General features: G+C 38.1%; 1 protein-coding gene across 1 annotated transcript in view; it reads left to right on the top strand.

Moving 5' to 3' along the window:
• Window positions 1–16837, top strand: part of MACROD2 (mono-ADP ribosylhydrolase 2) — a 1406961-nt gene that overhangs the window by 65169 nt on the left and 1324955 nt on the right. The window contains exon 2 of the mRNA XM_035005819.1: window positions 12332–12448. Coding sequence (XP_034861710.1) covers window positions 12332–12448 — 117 coding nt within the window. The remainder of the gene's footprint in view (window positions 1–12331; window positions 12449–16837) is intronic.

Genomic DNA, 16837 nt, shown 5'->3' with positions numbered 1-16837 from the left:
TCTCACCTGAAACCATTAGTATTTCCTGAAGCAGATGGGAGTATGAACCACAAAATGACATATTTACTTCTTTGTAGGAAGAAAATGAGGAGAAAAGATTCTATAACATGATCAAAGTTTAAAAGCTGAATTCCTTGAGGAAAGATTACCTTTCTCCATAGGTCTTATTTTTTTGATAAAACAAATGAGGTTGTCTAAGAAGCATCTGTTAACATTAACCTACATCATCCCTAGTGTTGAACTTGTGTCCCCAGCCACTGGGAAGTTTCTGATAGAAGAGAAAGCATGTAAGTTGACTCATTTTTTATTTCTTGGAAAGAGAGAGGTCTCTCTGACATTGCATTTCTGTTTGACCTACTCTCTATTAAGAAGACCTACCCAGAAACAAGGGCACAATCTATGCCTTTAACCCAGGCAAAACCACACTGTAGAAGCAGATCTATTAGGCTGCCAAAGAACAGTTATTATTTCTTCTTTACTTAAGATCAAAATTTCCATTAATGCTTAGACTCTATTAACATCAGATTTGAAGATTATTTTGAGGAGTTATTCTTTCAAGGGATATAGTGTTAAGGCCTGCCTTTTCATATTTCCTTGAGAAGGGTCTCTGCTTGGGTTGGAGGAATACGGTTGCCCTTGAATAGGAACTAATTTGTATATTTTTTTCTTCCCAAGTAAACTTGCCAAATTAAAAAAAAGAAGAAGTGGAGATTATTACTGAGCTCTCGAGGCACTAGCTAATATATCCTTTGCCTGAAAATCCTTGTCATCTCTGATGGCAAATTTACCCTTCATCAGACTGTGTCTGTGGACTTCCAGAGAAATGTGATCCTCATTCTCTTCTCTGGATTCCTTATTAGCACCTACCTTGAGTAAATCCAGCCTTATTGCTGATGGAGATATCCCTCCCTGCTGAGAGCTAATGAAATATAAACCATCTTAAGGTCACATGGCTGTTGACTGGCACATTCTAGGTTCTTCTAGCTGTCATTCCTTCTTTAGTGGTATGGTCAGCACTGCCCTGGCTCCCTCCATTTATCTGTTGGGAGTTTTGCCTCTTGTTCCCTTTCCAGTGTTTTGTCAGCTCAGAATTTCTTAGTAATTAATACTTTTGTAATAGTCAAAGAAATGTTACTCATCTGGAATTTCAAGGAACATGTCTCAACTAAATTAAAATGCATGCCTACAACATTTAAAGATGGCATTAGGTTCCAAGTTACAGAAGTCCCATTCCCACCCCAGATAGTGGCTTACACAAGACATATGCTCATTTACAAAAATCGTTTTCTTTCATTGAATGAAAAGTAGTCCTAATTTGGCATCTCCACAGAGGCCATCAGAGATTCAGGCACCTACCAGCTCTTCTTTCTACCATACCAGAGTGTAGCCTTCATGTTCATTCTCATTAGATGGCTACTGAAGTCAGGCCACCAAGTTTAAGTCTCAAAGGTGGAACTGTATGAAAGACTACTAGTAGAAGAACAGTAAGAAAGCCTAATAGTAGTAGTAGTAGTAGATAATAAGATAGATAGATCGATCTGCTGTGTGAGTAAACCCTCTGTAATGAGATTTCTTGGATATGCACTTAATAGCATCTCTTTCCATCTAAATTGGTCACTCATATCTTTTTCATTTTTGAAAGAGCTGCTGGTAAATATGAGTTTTTAGTTGGGCACATAGCCACCCCAATCAATATAGGGATTCTGTTAGTAGGGAAAATGAGAATTGATAGTGGGTAGACAACCAGTAATCGATGTCATAATGACATTTTCTTTGGTCGAGGATTTTTTTTTTTCTTTTTTTTTAAAGAGAGAGCTTGGATATGTGGAAGGAAATGCATGGGGTTAGGTCTTAAGTGATGTGTTTACCATGAAGTTAGCATTGACTAAATATAATTTTTTATAACCTGAGTAGGATTTAATCAACTTGACTTTCTCAGTCTCAAACCTAATGATGAGATAGAACTCATTGATTTAAATTTTTCCCAAGAAAAATTTTGGAAGGTCTGTTTGTTTCTGAGGATAAATATTCTTTTATCCTCACTTGGGAGTTCAAGTTCAACAACAACAAAAAAATCATTGTTTCTTGGGTATCTGCATAATTAGATAGGTCTTAGATTCTAGGAGATAGAAATATCTCCTAATTTTTAAAGATCAGTCCCTTAGCTTTTAGATTAGAGATGAAGAAAGCTAAGTGTGTGACCCTTAGCTAAAAATTGCTCCAGGTTCCTGAGCTAAGAAATGTGTCAGTGTTTATTCTCTTATGTTTGTCATCTACTGGGATCACAGCCCAGGTCTTATAGTCAAATTGACCAGCAAGATCAGGAGGCTTATAATAGTTAATTTTTAAGTCAGCCCAAGGCTGTTTCAGATAGCTTAATTCCTTGCATCTGTGAAGCTTCAAGATGTGGATCTCCTTGTCACTGTATTGCTTTTTCTAACAGATATTTCTTCTCCTCCCTAAAGGGAACACTGATGCTATTTAGTACCTGACACATAAATCTTCCGTGCAGGCTACAGGTGACCTCTAATGGAATCAACTTTTCACCTGATTACTTCAGCTATATTGTTTTTCTTTCCTAAGAGTTTAGGACAGCTATTTAACCTTTTTCCTTTATATCATAACTTGAGAATGGATTATTGCTTTGTATTTTTTCTGATGATGGTGGCTTTTCTGTATAACAGATCACCCTCAAAGTTTGGTGGCTTAAAACAACTATGTATATAACTCATAATTCTATAGGTTCACCAATAAGCTGGACAGTTCTTCTCATGGACAGTTCTCACATAATGTATTTGTGGTGAGTAACTGCTAGGAAAGTTGAGTGCTGACTAGTCTAGGATGACCTCAGCTGGGATAGCTTGTCTCTGTTGAGCAGGCTGGCCTGGGCTCATTTATGTGGTTGCTGAGCAGGAGTGCAAAAGGCCTCTTGAGGCTCAGGCCTAGAACTGGCCCAGGGTTGCTTCTGCCTCTTTCTGTTGGCCAAAACAAGTTATAAGATCAGCCTAGACTCAGGGTGTGGGGAAACAGATTCCATTTCTTGTTGGAAAGAGCTGTAGAGTCATGTTTCCAAGGACATGGATGCAAAGATGGGGATAATTGTTGCCATTTTCTGTGCAGCAATTGCAGTGGTAGAAGTATCTACCACTGTAACATTCTTTGAGCACTTATACAGACACTTCTCAAGCTAAGCACTGTACAAATGTTACCTTATTTAACTAGAATGAGAAGCTTAGAAGGTAGATACTAGCATTATACCCATTATATAGATGCAGAAACTCTAAGTGATAGTAGAGTCTGGCAGTTTGATTCTAGAGCCCTGTTAATCACTGTCTGTTGACTTTAATTTTTTTTTAATTGTGTACCTTTCTCAGTAAAAATTTTTTGAGCATGCACTTATAAATTGTATATGTTTACTTGTAAATTATATACAAGTGCTATTGTCAATCTGTGTGTTAAATATTAGTAAACTTGAACTTCATTCTTATCTTTTTAGATAAAAATTATAAATATCAAGAAAAGTTTAAATATATTCTTCCATCCCCTGTATGGATGTCTTGTGACCTTACTTTGGAGACCATACACCAAGGACCTCTTTATGCCTGAGGCATTTCATGACTACTGTATCTATCTTTGAGTGAAACAGCATTTAATTAAAATCCTACTTGCTACTGGAGTTCAGTTCTAGTTCCAGTTAACATTGCCTGCTCTAATAGCAAACTGTTAAGGGCAGGGATTCTTTCAATAATTGATTAGGACTCCTGGGGAATATAGCTCTAGTTAAATTTAAAGGGGATCTTCTGATTTGGTAGAGCCATGGCCTGTGACTTCGTGCATCCAGTGAATTCTTAGATCACTTGCCACAGGCCCAACTACTCACCACTCTTTGGAGGTTTGTCAAACAAGGTCATATAGAGGAGTGATTCTCAAAGTTCTCTGTTGGTAGTGTGCATCCGTGCTATCTGTTGGGATTATTAAATGCAGATTCTGGGGTCCCACCTCTAGGGAGACTGACCCTCTAGATTTGAGGGTGGGTCTAGGAATCCACTTTTTTTCAGGCTTCCCAAGTGATATTGACCACACTTCAAGAGCAATGAAACTTGAATTCATATTTGCCACTTAACAGGTGGATGACCTTAGACATTTACTCTTGCACTGGTTGAGTTTCTTCAGCTATATAATGGGAAAAGTAATAAAGTCCAGGACCACCTTGTAAGATTGTTTTGAGAGTGAAATATGTGGTCATTTTCTCAAAGGACTTTATAAAAAGTAACACATTAACATGTGACCTATTCCTCTAATTTTTTGATTAAAAGACATACTCTACATAACTAAGATATTCTATATAGTGTCCATTACTTTTTATTTCAGTGAAAACATGATTCTGAGCCTGTATGTCCTATTCACTTGCCTCCCAAGGAAAGGGTCCATGGTTATACTTCTTTGCATGAATGGCCGTAAAAGAAAGTAAGGATTAAGAATATAGATTAAGTTCAAGCAAACCTGGATTCTGACGCCAGCTTCTGTGTGATCTTGCACTAATTCCTTAACATACTCTTCTTTGTTAAGTAGTCATCTGAGTAGATCTTACCTGTCAAGAAGTCTATGATATTAAATGTAATAACATAGCCAACATTTACTACATGCTTGCTACATGCCAAGCATTACTCAAAGTGGTTGTCATGTAATAGCTCATTTGCTCACAAAAACCCTATGATTTTGAAGAGAGGTCCTAAAAGGGCCCTCTTTTGCAGATGAAAAAATCAAAGTATGGGGAGCTAAAATGATAGCACTGGGACACAAACCTCTGCCTTTTGACTCTAGAACCATCCTATTTCCACTTTGTGGCACTTCCTCTTATACAGGGAAAGTTTGCAAGTCACTTAGCACACCAGAAGGCACATGGTAAATCCTCAAAAGATGTGACATATTATTACCATCATTTGATTTCTTCACAGCTTCTTGCAGAATGTTTTGTGCGAGGTATTTGTTTAATAAATTTATGTTGATTTGATTTGGAAAAAACTCTGTTGTATTCTCTTGGGCTTCTAAAAGATGTATTCAATGAGAGTCTCTTATTTTTCAGGCTAATGTGATTCATGCGGCTGCTTTTAGATTAAGTTACTGTATTTTATTTACAAAAGAAGATTAAATGAATATGTACAGATCTAAGAACTTCAAAATCCCCCTTGTTAAAAACTGTTTAAAAATTTGTCTTTGTAAGACAAAGAAGAAAGCTCATAGGGCCAATTTATAAAATAACTGGATTTTGCTATATAATATGTTTAGCATTTTTCAAAACACATATTTAGAAATCTTCCCTGGTTCTTTTTTTTTGCTAGCTCTTACATTTACTGGTCTACTGTATCTGAAGGATTCCCATTCAGTGCTTTGTGGCTTGTTTTTCTTTCCTATTTTCAGGATCAATTTGTTCATCTGTATGTAAAACAGGGAGCTTTACCTGAGGAAGGCCAAAGAGGCAGATTGGAATGTATGGGGTAATATAAATCTTAGGTCAGAAAAATTGATGTGGTTTCATGTCCCATCTCTTTTGTCTTTATTTTAGCTATTTAAATAGTGGGTTAAGACCATCCTATAAAAACATTCAAACTCTACACTCCAAGGTACTACTGACAAAAGTAAAAAAACAATCTCCCTCAAGCGCAACCAAAACCCATCTTTCTACCCCATCCAGAGACAGTCTAATTCTCTAGGTATGGTGTAAGGAAACCTACCCAAGATGGTATAATTAATAGGCTGAAGTCTTCTGGATTTAGATATTGTTAGATAACTGGAGGAAATATGCCAGGACTCAAAGGCCCTTGCCTTAGTTAACCATCTGCCTGCAAGCATTTTGGCCTTTCAGTCAGGATGGCAAAGGCAAGTTTGTCAGTACAGCAGAAAACCTGGTTTTTGGGAGAAGTTGCAGCCAGACTCCTCTTAGCTCTGATGAAGAGCAGCTCTATGAATGACCTCAGTGTTCTCTCCATTCCTACCTAATCATAGCACAGGCAGTTTGTTAGGCAGTCCTCAGCCTTTATCTTCTATTAGTCTGGTTTCAATCACAAAGTGAGAGGAACAACTATTTGAATGAATTGGTCAGGCTGGCTTTGGTGTTCTGGAGTGAGCTCAATGTCTAGCATGATTAAGAACTCTGAGGCATACTTAAGGAAATGAACTTGGCTAATATAATATGTTCATTCTAATAGTAAAATCTCCAATTTTTTGCATACAAGTTTTAAAAATAGCAGTAATCAAGCTGAATGAAAATTATCATTGGAATATTTACAATAGAAGTACAAGTATCAGTCAAGGCAAACTATGTTACAAACATCCCCAAATCTCAGTGGCTTTACATAATAAAATTTTGCCTATCCCTGGACTGACAGTCCAATATGGGAAGTGGGGGTGAGGTGGAGCTCTGTTCCACACAGTAATTTTAGGGATTCGGGCACTTTTTGTTTAGTTGCTATACTATCTCCTGGGGAATTAGAGTCTTCCAATGGATCCTCTGCGTGCAGCCTGCAGACAACAGAAGATGATGTGGAAGACTGGGTGCAGGAGTTTTAGGGGTTGGACATAGAAGTAGTTACATCATTTTTACTGATACTCCTTTGAACACAACTCCAACTCATGACCTCACACAACCTCAGTACAAGGGAGGCTGGGAGTTGCTTTCTAGCTATATAACCAGAAAGAAAAATAAATGGACTTCAGTGAACATATTTATTTATGGAGCTTAGTCGTCTTTTCTTTTTGTTCCTGTGTGAATATTTCTTTTATAGAATAAGAGGCATCAGTAGTCCTATTGCTCTCTGGAAAATTGTGCTCAACTTTCGTTTCTCATTTAGACTTTTGGTCTTGGGTTTTTTGTTTGGTTGGTTTTGTTTTTGTTTTTTGGTTGTAATTGGGTTTAGACATTTTGGGTCAGACTGAATATCTTCTATGGCAGTGTAAATGCTAACTGTTGGTCCTCTATCCCCTCCCACCTGGGGACTGGGGGTGGGAGAAATGGAACAAGTGCAGCTGTGTTATGTCTCACATCTTGCCACTACCCAGCCTGATGTTAGGCTGATCCTAAGGGAAGGTAAGGGAGCAGATTTTCTACTGGGCTGCACCAGACCTGGGGAAATGGGTGAATTTTCAGAGTCTGTGAATTGTTAACACTTTTAATATGGAAGCTTGTGACCACACATTGTGGCTGTGTATTTAACTTTGCTTTTCCATTTCTGGTTCTTTGGATTTAACTAGCCTGATTACTTCTTCAGTATTATTAAAAAAAAAAAAAAAAAAAAGCTACACTAGTTTTCCTCCCAAATTTACTTGCATTTAATTCAACTGTATTAAATACTTATAAAAAGTCAGTTCTTAAGATAACTAGGGATATAGGGGCTCCTGGGTGGCTCAGTTGGTTAAGCATCTGCTTTCAGCTCAGGTCGTAATCCCGGGGGCCTGGGATCAAGCCCCACATTGGGCTCCCTGCTCACCCGGGAGCCTGCTTCTCCCTCTTCCCCTGCTTGTGCTCTCTCTCTCTTTCTCTCAAATAAATAAATAAAGTCTTTTAAAAAAAGATAATGAGGGATATAAAAAGACTAAGCCACCTCCTGTACCCTCAAGGAGCTGAATGACTAAAGCAGGAGAGACTTTCTAGTATATAACCAGTCTGCTGTGTTTATATAACAGCTATAAAACAATTTATAAGTATGAAAATAAGGGTACACGCCAGAATGTGGGAACATAAAAAGACATTATTGTGTCCTGTAAATGTTGTGAATGGCTTTTTAGAGGAGGAAACATTGGAACTAGAAGTGGAACAGTGAGAAAGACCTTGCTAGGCAGGAAACAGGGGAGGGGTAGCTGGATATTCTGGGTGGAGAGCACTTTGCAAAGGAAGTCGTGTTGTGTTTAGGGAATGGTAAAGATTTAGATGTGTCAGATTACATGATGCCAAGGGAGTGAGAATGAGATGATGTGAGGTTGGGAGGTTAAGTTGGAACCACATTTATGAAGGGTCTAAAAGACCATAATTTGTAATTAAGGGGTTTATAATGTAAGATATGGGAAATAGCAAACACTACTTTAGTATGGAAGTGATGAGATCTGATCTGCATTTTAGGAAAAATAAATTGAGCAAAAGAATTGACAATAGGTTAGAGAATTTTAAAATCTCATACCGAGTTTATACATATAGAGACATTATTTATTTATTTTTTCTCTTTCAAAGATACAACAACCCATTCTCAAGTACAGAATTGATACAATAGATAATACCATTTCCTTTTTTCTCCCATGTACTTTTTCCAAAGGCCACATACAGCTCTAAAATAATATGATATCATGTTTTAGCCAATAGAAAATGCAGCGTATACTTCCAGCTTCTGATAATGACAGCCTAGCTTGTATCACAGTAGACTTCCTACCAATAGTAATTTAAAATTCTTGACAAAATATAAAAGCAACGACAGGAACTGTTCATTGGCACTAGACAGCAACTAAAAGCAAGCTGAAACTAAAAAGGATTCTACCTTCGAAAGAAGGAAAACCACACTGGGTGAGATCCACATTTAAATGGCTTCGACCCCACGGGCCCTCTGTGCCCCACATGGGAAGTGGCTGATAGGGCTCAAAGGAAAAAACAGTAGTTTTATTGGCTTTAGGCATCATAGGACTGAATTCAGTGTTGTCAGAACAACTAGGAATTGAGATTAGGATTCCTGAAGGGAGAGAGTCACAGAGGAGGGAGCCCCCAAATCTGTAAATGAATACCTATAATCTTTGGCAGAGCCTTAAGCTATCCATGTACAGATAAAGAGTCCAAGGAACCCAGGAAGAAAACGAGAGCCAGAAGGCTGAAAGAACTGAGAATAAGAGGAATGAAGTAGAATTGCATGCAACAACACAGATGAATCTCAAAAATAAGCCGGGTAAAAGAAGCTAGCCCCCATCCTCCGTCTCTTATATGAAGTTTGAAGTTATATAACAGGCAAAACGTAGTTAGGCTGATTGAAATCAGAAAAGGGTCTCTCTCTGTGGGGTGAGAAGGGAAATCGGGTGGAAGGGGCACAAGAGAACTTTTTGGGTTGACGGAAAACATTTTGTATTTTTGTTGGTATCATGGTTGCATGAGTATATACCTTTGTTATGTATATACTCATCAAAACTGCACGTTTGAGGTCTGTGCATGTGATTGTATGACCGTTACAACTCATAAGTAGAATTGATGGGAACTGACAGGCAATGTAATGTGGTGGTTCAACATACCGCATGCAGGGATTGAGGTAGGACTACCTGGATTCAGGTCCTAAAGGCAGTGAATTATAGTGGGTCAGGGTATGGTAAGGTTTTGAATCACATTGCCAATATTTTGTGAACACTGGTAGGTTACTAACGTCTTCTAAGCCTCTATAAAACACAGATGATAAAATTAGTATCTGCTGGTAAAGTTGTCCTGAGTATAGTGGCTGGCATATAGATGCACTCAAGAAATTTAAGCTGAAGTTATTATTATTAAATAGCTCTTCAGCCATTTTTTCATTGCTCTAATGCAGTCATGAATGCTGGTAGAACATGAAGATTTTGAGAATTAGATATCCACAAGCTGCATTATACTGCCATCTAAATAATGCAGACAATATTTGACAGCGTATGATTAAATACACTAGCAAATCCTATTTTAATTATCCATTTCAAACTAAGTAACTAATTATCTCTTTGCCAAGAAAAAATGTTCAATTTAAAATACTTCTCTTGAAGCTCTTATAAAAAAAATTCAAACATAAATTAGGACCTAATTTTTTTCCTAATAGTCTCACCCTCTGTTTCCCATCTCATGATCACTTTTTATATTTTGGTGTATCTTTGGGGTGCATATATGTATGTGTGTGTGTGTGTGTAAATGTATCTGTGTATAAGTGTGTGTGTGTATAACTTTGTAAGCAAAATTGTGACTGTATGATTTATGTACTCTTCTAAACCTGACATTTCATTTCGAAATCTTTCCATGTTTAGGACTATTTACATATAGAGTTGGCCCATTCTTTTTAGCAGCTGCATAATAGTATTGCACTGATGGATTTTGATTTATCTAACCAGCTCTCTGAGAAGTTCCAAGTTTCCACTATTATAAACAACTCTGACATTCTTAGAGTTGTAACTTTTGCACTTGTGTTAATTATTCCATAGAATAATTTTTTTTAAAAAAAGTAGAATTGCTATGTGAAAGAGTTTGAACAAAATTTATTAAGCTCTTTTTGGAAGAGAAAAATTGTATGTGTGAGTATGTGTATGACTGAACAGTGAAAGAACGAGCATTGGAACACTGAAGATTCTCTGGGTCAATTCCATTGTGTTGTGGACTGTGGAGAGAGGGGGACATCTTCTGATCTCTTAATATCCTGGTTTATTTTCACATCCCAACTTACTCTTACTCTCTACCTCTTTGTCTCTTTACCCTTCATTTAGCAATCTTGCATTTCCTTTCAGTCCAAGGGGTCCATTCAACAACAACTAAGAACCCAAGTTTTCAATTTCCTAATGTATGTGCATATGATCTTTGAGCCTTCCATCTGTGCACTCACGCCCACCCCATTCAATCATATAAAGTCTTAATTTCCAACAGCATCAGATTTGTGTTTTCGAAAGGCGAGTCTCACTGTGTAGGCCAGATGTGAAGGGGAAGGATGCAGAGGCCAGAGGACTGATGAGACTTCAGGTTGGTGAAAGGAAGGAAGCTGTTCAATTTGTGGAGCAAGGGCAGGAACAGCTCAAGTTCTTGGCTTAGTTGCTGTCAGGTGAGTGAGGGTGGTTTTATGGGCGTTACTAAGACCCAAGCTACCCTTGACTATCATCTAGTGCCCTGTCAGCTGCGGAAACACAGCTGTGTTTGTGTCCTGCTATTGGGCGGGCAAGGGGGAACTCAGAGGTCTGGTTCTTTTTTTTTTTGATTATGTCCATTGTTCTTTTATGTAATTTTTTTAAAAATTTTATTGTTATGTTAATCACCATACATTACATCATTAGTTTTTGATGTAGTGTTCCATGATTCATTGTTTGTGCATAACACCCAGTGCTGATGCAGAACATGCCCTCTTTAATACCCATCATCAGGCTAACCCATCCTCCCACCCCCCTTCCCTCTAGAACCCGCAGTTTGTTTTTCAGAGTCCATCGTCTCTCATGGTTCGTCTCCCCCTCTGATTTCCCCCCCTTCATTCTTCCCCTCCTGCTATCTTTTTTTTTTCTTCTTAACATATATTGCATTATTTGTTTCAGAGGTACAGATCTGTGATTCAACAGTCTTGCACAATTCACAGTGCTCACCATAGCACATACCCTCCCCAATGTCTATCACCGAGCCACCCCATCCCTCCCACCCCCCCCCACTCCAGCAACCCTCAGTTTGTTTCCTGAGATTCAGAATTCCTCATATCAGTGAGGTCATATGATACACATCTTTCTCTGATTGACTTATTTCGCTCAGCATAACACCCTCCAGTTCCATCCACGTCGTTGCAAATGGCAAGATCTCATTCCTTTTGATGGCTGCATAATATTCCATTGTATATACATAACACATCTTCTTTATCCATTCATCTGTTGATGGACATCTTGGCTCTTTCCACAGTTAGGCTATTGTGGACATTGCTGCTATAAACATCGGGGTGCACGTACCCCTTCAGATCCCTACATTCGTATCTTTGGGGTAAATACCCAGTAGTGCAATTGCTGGGTCATAGGGCAGCTCTATTTTCAACTTTTTGAGGAACCTCCATACTGTTTTCCAGAGTGGTTGCATCTGGTCCTTTTTTTTAATGGCTTTAATTCTACTCTTAGTTTTGAGGTGAATACAGATGTTTTAGATTGCTGTGCTCACTTTCTTCTTGACCTTTTTCTTCTATAACCTGTGGTATATCGGAGGCAATACTTACCAGCTTGGGAGACAGAATTGTTAGCATTTCGTTCGCACCCTGTGTTCAGTGACCTCAAGTTGATAGTTTGAAATTGGGCATGGTGGGGACATTTACACAATTGGGAGTAGAAACAGCTACAAATCAGGGATTCCCCCATCCCAAAAGAAACTGCCCCTTAATGTTTACCAGCACACTGCATGACTTCTGTAACCCTTCTACCTCTGCTCACCCCCCCCACACACACATACACACACACACACACGAAAACCTAGTGTTTGAAGGATTGGACATCATGGGTTTTCTTCCATGAGACATGGTCATTTTCAAGAGGAACAAATTGAGTTCCTTTTATCTTCCTGTCTTGGGTTTTGCATTTACTTCCAAAGGACAAAAACGAGCTAACTTTTTTCTCTCTCCCCTAGTGGATGGCTGTATTCACAGAGCAGCTGGGCCCTGTTTACTGGCTGAATGTCGTAACCTGAATGGCTGTGAAACTGGACATGCAAAAATCACATGTGGCTATGACCTGCCTGCAAAATGTGAGTACAGCCCTTGGGAACCCTGTTTCCAAATCAGCTGAGCACATGTCTCTGATTTTATCCCAAAAGCGTGCAACTGGGAAAGGAAGTGGTAGTGGGGATATTTAATTAAGTGGGCTTATATTCGGATTTTGTACTTGGTAATAAAATGTGCGCTCCAAGTAGTTCTTCAAATATATATGTATCATATGTGAGTGTAGATGATTTTTGTTCAGATCTTCAACAGAGTGTCTCTGAAACAGAGAAATAAAAATATGAGCAAAATATACATTATAGCATTTAAGTGCCGTGGAGTGACAGCTTCTGGAAGTGATGCCAATTTCTTATTCCTTGTTCAGGTTTCTTGATTGTGGATGTGTTTAGAGCAAAGGAGATCAAAGTGATGTATTGTGTTTTCAGCTGCCATGCAAAGGCTGATTGGCAATTACAGCCAAGGCATCTGTCACACTTTGCTTTCAGGAAAAGCCAGTGGAATGTGGTTGTCAGTGTGAGAATGTATTTGCTCTTTGAATGTGGAATGGTCAAAATTTCCATTATATTTGAATAGAGAAAAGTATTGCATTTGATTGACCTTGTTGCCTAGTCATTTAGCCAATCGAGTGGGGTAGTGTGGAATAAAAATACTGAGAGAGGAGCTGGTTAAAGGCACGGATTTTTTAATCACATAACCTTCAGGGCTTGGCGGGTGGAGGTAAAGGGTTTCATTGCACTGTTAAGGTGTTCATTGATTTGGAAATTGGGACGCCAATTAATTGTTTATTCTATTCATCTGCTTCTTATGATACTGCCTGGGTCTGTGAATACATTTTATGTAAAAGTGAAGCGAGTTTTTGTTTTTCGTTTTTTTTGCAGTGGAGAAAACATGACTGAAAAATTATAACACTATCTGTAGAATACTTGTTGGGCTCTGTATAGGCAGGTTGTGTAAAAATGAATTTCCTATGGATATGTGTGAGTGGAGAGATAGTGTGTTATATTTTAAAGATTACTTTAAATAATGTTTAAATCTGAGGTTTTGTAGTAAATGTCATATATTAAAATGATATTTTTTCTTTATAAACATTATAATACTGCATTCTGTATTTCTCACAGTGGGTTCTAGTGAATGTATATCAACTATATACTGTTTAATTTTTCCCTCAGTGACTTCTCACTTTTCTTTCTTTCTTAGCGTTTTTACCTTATGTGAAAGAGTCAAATCATGTACCAAATGGCCCCTCACTCCCACTTGAAATGTATGTTTATGTCAAATAAAGTCCTTTGTGTACAGTGGTGTTCTAAACAGTTCTCCCTTTGAGTCAGAAAACCTGCGTATTAAAGGTGATTTCCCTTTCCAGGATTATATGTCTCTATGTTTACAAATATTGGTCATTTTTTCTTTTTAACACCATATTACCTTTGTGATATAGCTAACTGATACCGCCCTGAGAACAAGCAGATTATTGATTACTTTCAGACTTGTGTCTGTCCTTAAACTAAGCAATAAGGCCTGGTTTCCTACTGATTTACTACTTCCTTTCTTACATATTAAAGCACAAATAAGAAATTCTTTACCTCTGAGGTTTCCAAAGACAGATAGCCTCAGTATCACTAAATATGACCAAATAAAATGGTGGCTTTGTGTATGGGTTGATGCCATGATGATTCTGTCTAATGTGCTTGCTCCTGTCTGACATCCCTCTAAATCATCTAGCTTAGTTCAGGGTTATTGAGGGAGGTATGAAGATCAATGACACCAAGACCTATGCTTGAGGAGTTTCATGATTGAGTCATATCTCTGAGCTAAGGTGTGGCTTTCCTGGGGACCCCGGGCCAACTGAGTCTTTGTGGCACAAGGACTCTAGTTAACAAAAGTCAGTCCACAGGACTTGGTACCGAATCTGTATGAACTGAGATAATGAGAGCCTTATACACATTCAAGTCACTGTGCACGGGTCACAGGGCACATCTAGTAAGAAAATCATCCAGCACCGTAGAAAGGACCAGACTTGGGATGGCAGTGACACCTCATGAAAGTCACACACATGGACTACTTGTGAATAAGTCTTGGTATTTCTCTATATTTTGAAAGATTAATGATCTATATTGGAAACATAAAGAAAAGCAAAGGAAGCAATCGAGCAATATGGAAATGAGTAATAATAGCTTACATCTGTGTGCCACTTTATAGTTTTCCACAGTACTTTCACGAGCCTTTATATTTTAAATTGTATTTTATAAACATGGTGTGTGTGTGTTCATTTTCCCTTTTCCTATCCCTGAAAGATGTTTTTCTTTCTCATCAATTTGGGTCATCCATTTCAGAGTCATTAACAATCCACAGATGTGCTTTTGTAGAGAGGGAATGAAAAGGAGCTCATTACATACTGTTCGGGTCATTTTCCCCCTCTATATTTAATAATTCCATGACAGTTTGACAGCAGAAACTAGTTCCTATCTGTCCTCTGTGACAGCGGGTTTATCATTATGGGGGTACTAAAGCCAGTCATCCAGCCACCAATGATAATATCTTCATGCATCAGCAATTTGTTTGGAAAACGCTGTTGTCTAGGTTACAGACAAACTTGGTAATTTTGGACTGGTCTTTGCTTCTTTTATGCTTGCTAAATTAATCTTTTTCTTAATGCTTATATTTGAATTAATCATGTTTGTAGTCTATATTCTGTGACTCATCATAATTGGTAGAAAGATAAGCCTCAGAGATTTAGTTTGTTCTTCATTGTTTGGATGTTCTGATTTCTTTTGATGTAGAATATCCAATCATTCTTTTCAAAATAATCATAAGAGTGGAAAGAATATTGGCGAATATTTCATTAAATATGATTGCTAAAGAAATGACTTAAGAAGTAGACTAAGGACTGTTTATACAGTTGGACCTTTTGGGACCTTCTCTTTTACAATATTAGATTCATAATAAAATTTAGATTTCTATAGAGTTTTAGAAGCTTATCAACATGTGGAACCTTTCTATTCATGCTATCATCATTCTACCAGAGGGCCAACTTCATGTGGGAGAAGTTTGTCTATCAGAGTCACAGTTTGAGTGTCAATATCTAGCATAATGTTTCCTGAATATGTGCTGAATTAATGTGAATGAATGAGTGATCAAATGAATAGTTTCAGAACTTTTCACCTGGAAAATAGCTTTGCAAATGTTGCCTCCACTAATTCTTTCCCTCCTGCATTGCGTTCTGCCTGGTGCTGGTAGATTGATATTCCTAAGTCCAGAGTCCTTATAATTGTCTGTAAGACTCTAAGCGATGTGGCCCTCCTTACATCTTGGACATCATCTCCCTCTGTCCTCTTCCTTGCCCACACAGGTTGCTTTGCTGACCTGTAATGCATTTGCATTAGTGTTCCTTCTGCCTAGAATTCTATTCTTCTACATATCTGTCTGGCTTGCTCCATCACCTACTTCAAACCCTTGCTCAAATGTAACCTCCAGGATCGCCCAAACCAACCTGTTTATAATTGCTTTTCGTTTAATTTATAATTGCGTATCTGTAGTATATAACCTTCAAATACTTGGTATCATTTACTAACTGATTTTGTTTTTTGTCTGTCTTCCCCTATGAAAATGAGGGCAGAGATTTTTTTCCTGCATCTTTTTCACTTACTGCTTTGTCCATACAGGTTAGAAAAATGTTTGACACATAACCGGGGCTCAAAATCTGTTTGTTGAATGAACGGGTAAAAACCTAACTCCACTCCTCTCAAAATCCTTGGATGGGTCTTTCTTTAAACACAGACTTGTTAGCCTGATGACCTTTGGCCTTCCATGATTTACTGCCATATCCTGAACTAACAAGCTTTTGTATGACCTGAATTGCTCACAGTGGTGTGCCTGCGCTGGGGTCTGTATTTAGGGCTATCTAGAAAGCTCTTTGCCCCTCTCCTGTCTTCTTGACTCAACTCAAATATCACTTCTGTCATGAAACAAGTCTTCCTTATCAACTCTGCAAAATGCACTTTTTTTTTCCCTTCAAACTCATGAGTACAAACTCATGAACAGCTTTTTAACACACTGAGGACACTTTTCACTACTTTTTATTGTTATACATACAAGCTTTCCACCTTTCTATCAGTCCCTTGTATATAATGGGTACTAGAGAAACATCTACTAAATGAATTACTTGTTAAATGTGGAAGATTGGTTGATAATTGGTGATGGGTAACATGTAAAAGACAATTTATGTTAATATCCCTGAGAAATGATGAAATTAGTGTTAATTATCCCTTGGATTTTTTTTTTTTTTAAGATTTTATTTATTTATTCGACAGAGAGAAAGACAGCGAGAGAGGGAACACAAGCAGGGGGAGTGGGAGAGGGAGAAGCAGGCTTCCCCGCGGAGCAGGGAGCCCGATGCGGGGCTCGATCCCAGGACCCTG

The sequence above is a fragment of the Mirounga leonina genome, unplaced genomic scaffold, assembly GCF_011800145.1.
Source record: "Mirounga leonina isolate KUSES-001 unplaced genomic scaffold, KU_Mleo_1.0 Mir_150, whole genome shotgun sequence".
In the NCBI taxonomy this organism is placed as follows: Eukaryota; Metazoa; Chordata; class Mammalia; order Carnivora; family Phocidae; genus Mirounga; species Mirounga leonina.
The sequence above is the reverse complement of the archived record's forward strand: the minus strand, read 5'-3'. Positions and strand labels throughout refer to the sequence as shown.